The 6,000-nt window shown below is 41.3% G+C and overlaps 1 protein-coding gene across 1 annotated transcript in view; it reads left to right on the forward strand.

Moving 5' to 3' along the window:
• CMYA5 (cardiomyopathy associated 5) overlaps positions 1 to 4,378 on the forward strand; it is a 45,991-nt gene extending 41,613 nt beyond the window's left edge. The window contains exons 10-13 of the mRNA XM_053931932.1: positions 844 to 977; positions 1,730 to 1,829; positions 2,781 to 2,957; positions 3,815 to 4,378. Coding sequence (XP_053787907.1) covers positions 844 to 977; positions 1,730 to 1,829; positions 2,781 to 2,957; positions 3,815 to 4,067 — 664 coding nt within the window. The 3' untranslated portion in view covers positions 4,068 to 4,378. The remainder of the gene's footprint in view (positions 1 to 843; positions 978 to 1,729; positions 1,830 to 2,780; positions 2,958 to 3,814) is intronic.
• Positions 4,379 to 6,000: the final 1,622 nt, after the last annotated feature.

The following is a 6,000-nucleotide window of genomic DNA, read 5'->3' on the forward strand; positions in this document are numbered from 1 at the left end:
AATGTTGAAAATAAAATGGCATTTTTCTAGTCATCCAAAATGCTTTCACTGGTACTTAAAAGCACCTGTAAAGCAGATTGAGTGGGTGCTGATTCCTGCTTTCTAGCAGTGTAGGGGTAGAGGATGTCAGGGCTGGAGTTTTTGAGGCAGTGCACTGGGGAGCATAGTCAAAGCAGGGAACTGTGTGAAGGCAGCTCCTCTGCTCTGCCTCCTGCAAAACTGCCCTATCAGAGAGCATGGTACACAACAAAGACAGAGTCCAGGCTTAGCTGTTGAAGGATTTGTGAGTGAGGAGTTTCTAATAAGAAGTTAATCACAATTCTATGAAGATTTTATGGTGAAGAGCATGATTTCTGTGCTACCTCAGATAACGGTATCAATTCTTTTGGACTTGTAGCATGTGGCCAGATAGTAAAGCACTAGTGTATTCAATGTAATTTAATTAATTAATTAAAAGGTGGGTTTTTCTTTCAGAAACTTGCTCATTTTGCAAAGAAAAAGCAGACTTTTCACAGGAGGCAGATGAGAATTTGACTCCATGCTGCTTAAATTTTATGTGATTAATTATGCCACAAAACCAACATAAAGTGGTCATTACACCAAATGACTGCACTGGGTGATAAGAAAGATAAAGTGAGAACAATCCCTCAAGTGACATGCTGAAGCTCTTACATAACCCAGCTGTTTGTGAAAACAGTGTTGCCTTTCTCCTTTGGAATTTCTGTATGGTGTTTGTTATTTCACTAGTAAACAAAACAGTTAGGGAACTTAACTGTTGGTATAAAACAGTCTTCCCTAGTTTGGATACCTGCATACGTTTTAATGTATCTTCAACATTTGCAGATCTTTCGCTGGTATAAAGAAACCTGAATTGAAAGTATCCCTGGAGCCCAATGTGAACTATTTCTTCTACCTGAGGGCTGTCAACCCATTTGGGACAAGTGAACAAAGTGAAGCAGCTCTCATCTCAACTAAAGGTAGATGTCAAAACAATGGGGTGGAAGAGCAAAGTAGCCAAACATTTTTCTTTAGAAATTATACCTGAAGTTCCCAATATGGTTGTGGCCAAGTTATTGAAGTTTTTTTATCTTGTTAACTCAAATTTGTATCCCTTTTTTTCTGCTTAAAATCAGCATAATCAGGACTACTTCACTTGAAGTTTGTATATTTACGTCTTGTGTAAAACTAGTGTGATTTCAGAAGCAAAAATGTTGAATTCTGTCAGAGCAATGAAGTGATTAAGTATTCTTCAGGGATCTCAGTTTGCTTGAATCTGACAGAGCACAATCAGATAAAAGTTGTTGTGACCCTAAAGAAAATCTCTCACAATTAAAACCTAATGGAATTTGAGTGATGAGGAATCATGCAAAGCAGTTTTAAAACTCTAAGATTTCCAGATAAATAGTGTTTTGTATGGTTCTTCCAAATCAGCCTGAAAATTCAAATTCGCTATTTTGAAAAAAAGCAAATGATTGAAAATTATTCAAACTTCTTACATACTATAAAAGACTTCTTTATCACCTATCTACATTTCTGAATATTAGACTGCTGTCTCAATTCGGAAGACTCCTTGCATTTGCATCCAATTTTCTGTCACTCCTACATGCCATCAGACACAACCCTGTCCAGCTAAGATGGCTACAATTGTTGCTTAACATTTTATGATTCATCTCATGTCAATGTAGCCAGCCTCTCAGATCTGGTGTTTCTTTGTCATGATTTGTATCAGGAACTCGATTTCACCTGCTGAGCGACACAGCGCATCCTGCACTGCAAATCTCTTCTAATGCAACAGTGATCCACCTTCCTGAAAAAATCAAACTCACTGGGTGAGTAGCAGTATGATGAGCAAAACCATCCTGTGGGGTTCAGGATGGATCTCTCACTTCAATTTTTTGCCAATAGGCATCTTTTATATGACGCTAGTTTTGTAGAAGAACTGAAGCATTTTGGGTCATGCAGCCTCTGGACTTCATGCAATTGAACCCCCCCTTCAAACAGTGCAAAATCTCAGTTAAATCAGTGGTAGGATTGATGTACTAGGAAGAGTTCGGTGTCACACTAAGGAATGGCCAGGAAGTCAAAGGTAGTGGTACCTACTTGGACTGCTTGATTTGTTTCAGCCCCTAGTCACCACTTAATCCATCAGAGTCTCAAAGCAATTTTTTGCAGCCCTGAGAAGGTCAGCTTTGTGGGCTTAGTTTTTAATACATTGTGGATGGAAGTAATCCATCTTCCATAGTTTGCTTCACTCCTGAGGGAATTATTGGTAGTGTTTTCCAAAGTATTTGTGGCTTTGGAGAACTAGGAAATGCTCCTGGGTTAACATGATTGTACCAGGCTAGCTCTATCTATTGACAACATTGCAGGGGGATGGACATGTTGATATCAGTCCTAGGACAAGCACAGGTCCACTTGTATAACTTGTGCCATACTGATATGGCTTCTTAAATTGTGATGAGGATTTACTGGTTTAAGCACTTTTTGTTGCTGTTACCACGGAATGCACGCAAGATGTTTGTGACTATGTCTGTATAAAACCACCAGACTTGCTAGTTTGAGCAAACCTTCTAAATTTGAGGTCTTTTAGATAAGTCCGTCTCAGTGCAAAGATGAAAACACTCTCAGTTAAATCTTTCATAAAACCCTGCAGTTAGAACAACAGAGTGCAATTCATTAGTAATTTTATGTGATGCTTCATGACTTGACTGACAGAAATATCACAATATGGTTTGTCTACCACCACACTTTCTTTACTGTATTGCCTCTTCCAGAAACAGGTTTCCTTCAGTCCTGGGTGAACTGCTACCTGCTCAAGGATGTCATTACTGGGAAATTGTTGTCTCTGCCTGCAGAAGCTACAGGATTGGGATTTGCTATGAGTCAATAACACAGAGCAGTGTCCTGGGGTTGAGTGATACCTCCTGGTGCATGAGGTGCTGTCCTACACAAACCAGGTAAAGAGGATTCAGTCTGGTGGCTTGGGAAGTTACTTCTCCTTCATGAAAATAAAGCTGGCCAGCCACAAGAATCATGAAAGCAGAAAGGATTCTTCTGCTTCCTTTATGTAAATTTGAATAATAAGAAAAGGCCATTTCTATAAGATCTTTAGACCTCCTCTTAGTCTAAAGAGTATAAAGCACCTTTAAAAAAAATTAAACTCAAAATAGATTATTTTAGCACCCTTCATCCAGACAATGAAGAAAACTTACAGAACTAGTTTGTTGCTTCTCGTATTCTGATTTGCTTCACTAAACCCCAGCAAGGGTATTTTTTTCCATAAATGCAGCCTTTTTAGAACCTACTTCCATTTGTAGGAGACGTCAAGATTTGATAGGGAATGTTTTCTCCTGCCTTGTCCTTCATAGTGCTAGACACTCACCTGACACTGTGGCAGGACTGCAGGGTGCTGGGATAGTCTGTGGTAGCAGGCCAGTGCCAGGCTGCTTGGAGGTTTGTAAGGCACCAACCTGCTACTCTCTAAAGGTGTTCTTGATCTAAACAAGTGTGCTTTTTCCAGTGTGAAATCAAACAGATGTATGAACATTACTAGCTAAATGAAACATCCAAGAGGCTTTTTTTTTTTCTATGAGTCCAAAGATGCCAAGTGAAAAGGCTTGTCAGGATGCCAGGCAGGGCTTGAAGTGATGCCACATTTGTTTTGCCTATGTACTGAGCAAAATGCTGCAGCCATGTGATAGGCATGTGTGGCTGTATGCAGCCACCTGTTAATAGATTGGAATTGAGCTGCAGGTTATTTCTGGTGAATTGCTATGGGGAGGCTCATTATAGTCTTGTTTCCATTTTCCCACAGCTTTCTTTACAGATTTCTTCACACTGGTGTGATGAGTGATGTCCATGTGACAGAGCACCTGGCCAGGATTGGCATCCTATTGGATTATAGTAGTGGAAGGCTATTGTTCTTCAATGCAGAGAGAGGACTGGTGCTGTTTGCCATCAGGCACAAATTCACTGATGCTGCTCACCCAGCCTTTGCCCTGGAGAAGGCAGGAATGCTTACCCTGTGCACGGGAATGGAGCTGCCGGAGTTCGTGAAGCAGAGCTAATCTCCTGCTTCAGTTTCCGGAAAACTGGCAAATACAGCATCAGGGGATAGAGAGAGGAAGAGATATGCCAGGAAGGGATAGGTAGTCTTCACTGATGAATGCTACATGCACAGCTCTCCTTCACATCATCAGCAATTGTAGTTACTGCTCAGATAGATAATCACCCTGAGCCTGGAAGAAAATCAACTCCTTCACATGGAGCATGCACCTAGTAATACACAGAGCAGTACTTCTACGGGGATAAAGAAGTTTTGTTAGATATGATAGTGCTAGCTGTCTTTTTAAAGTGAATTATGAACCCATGTATGAAATAAATGCATTTCTCACTGCAATACATGAAAGTCATTTTTTCATCATTTGCCAGGACCACCAGAGCCTGACTCCAAGATGATGTGCTTGGAAAATGTATAAAAATTTCAACAACTGAAACATGCTGCAGATTGATATGTCCTGTGCCATTGTTTGCCAAATCTTTAATGCACAAATCAAGAAAAGTTGATCATGTAGAGATCCTCATGTTTGCAAAATGAGGGAGTGCCAAGCTAGTTCTTTGTATCAGCTATGTAGAGTCTGAGTATGCTACACCTACCTACCCTGTCTACAGCAGACTAAGAGCTACCTGACTGTGTCAGTAAATACTGTGCTTGTGAGTAGCTACTCATGAAACACGGGTGTAAGGAAACTTAATAGTAGTGGTAAAATTCTTCCCTTGTGTTTTTCATCCTCATTGTGTCAGGTCAGTGGTTTTGATAGTGAAAGGAAGATTGCTATGCAGGACCTTGTGGATTACCACTTTTCTGTCACTGCTTTTTACCTTTGCTCTTAGAAATTTGATGCTCCTAATTTCAGGTTTGTGTATATTTGCCTGTATCTGCCCTGCTCTTTACTGTTATCCACACTAGGACTAGCAACATGACAGTGAGGTGCAGTGTTTCAGGGCCACCAAAACAGGCAGGCTAAAACTGGTTTATGTCAGCACAGGAGTAGGATGCTGGTTTTTCTCCTTGGCTTTTTCAAACCATTTTCCAAGCACTTCACACATTGGTGCTATGGCTGTCTTCCTGCCTGTCTTGGGCTGAAGGCACAAATGCCAGTGGTGCTGAACTCCAGTGAGTGCTGGGGGAAATTAATCTTAAAGCAGGCAGGCAATCTTTTCACCCAGTGCCTGCTCTGGAAACTTCTACCTCAGGGGACTCTGTTGCCAGACTCATTTTTGAGCTCAGCTGAAGAGCAATACTCTCCAAAATAAGACAGGTTTCAGGAGTGTAATAGAGTTTGCAGCTGAAAAGAGGAGTTAAATTAATTACCATGAAGCTTCTGCTTTTTATGCTCAGAGAGGGTGCCTGCTGTTTGTTTATTTATGATTTAACACCACCAAGGCATGTGTTTTCTGCTCCAGCCTGCTGTATGTTTCTCATCCCAGGAGAGCCACAATTCAGACTATCATAGCAAGCTCAGGCAAGTCTGAGCTTGGTTAAGGCAACACAAAGAGGATCCAGTGACCACTCATTTTAAGCTGGAACTCTTTCTGGCATTTCAATAAAACGGTGCCAGTTCTGAGTCCCTGTCAGGGAGAGAAATAAAATAGTAGGATTGTGCCATGTTGGCTCAAGTGAGCGTTTTGTAGAGGTGTGGAGGATGGTGAGAAAAGGTCCAGGATTAATTGGGAAAGAAAAACAGGGAGGCTATTGGGGGTAGCATTACTCTGAAGGCTGAAGCAGAGGAGGTGACAGAAGGTAGGCTGGAAACTCACACAAAGCAGATGGTGATAAACTAAGACACAGGTCAGTAGTGTCAGCAGCGTGTGTTCTTCAGGCTCCTGCAACCAGTGACCTCACCAAAGGTTTGACTACCTCCAGATCTTAATGTGGTTCTTAGAAGTAAGCCTGAAATGTCCCACTACTGGACTGATCTTACCTATGCCCTCCTCTCC

The sequence above is a fragment of the Vidua chalybeata genome, chromosome Z (assembly GCF_026979565.1).
Source record: "Vidua chalybeata isolate OUT-0048 chromosome Z, bVidCha1 merged haplotype, whole genome shotgun sequence".
In the NCBI taxonomy this organism is placed as follows: domain Eukaryota; kingdom Metazoa; phylum Chordata; class Aves; order Passeriformes; family Viduidae; genus Vidua; species Vidua chalybeata.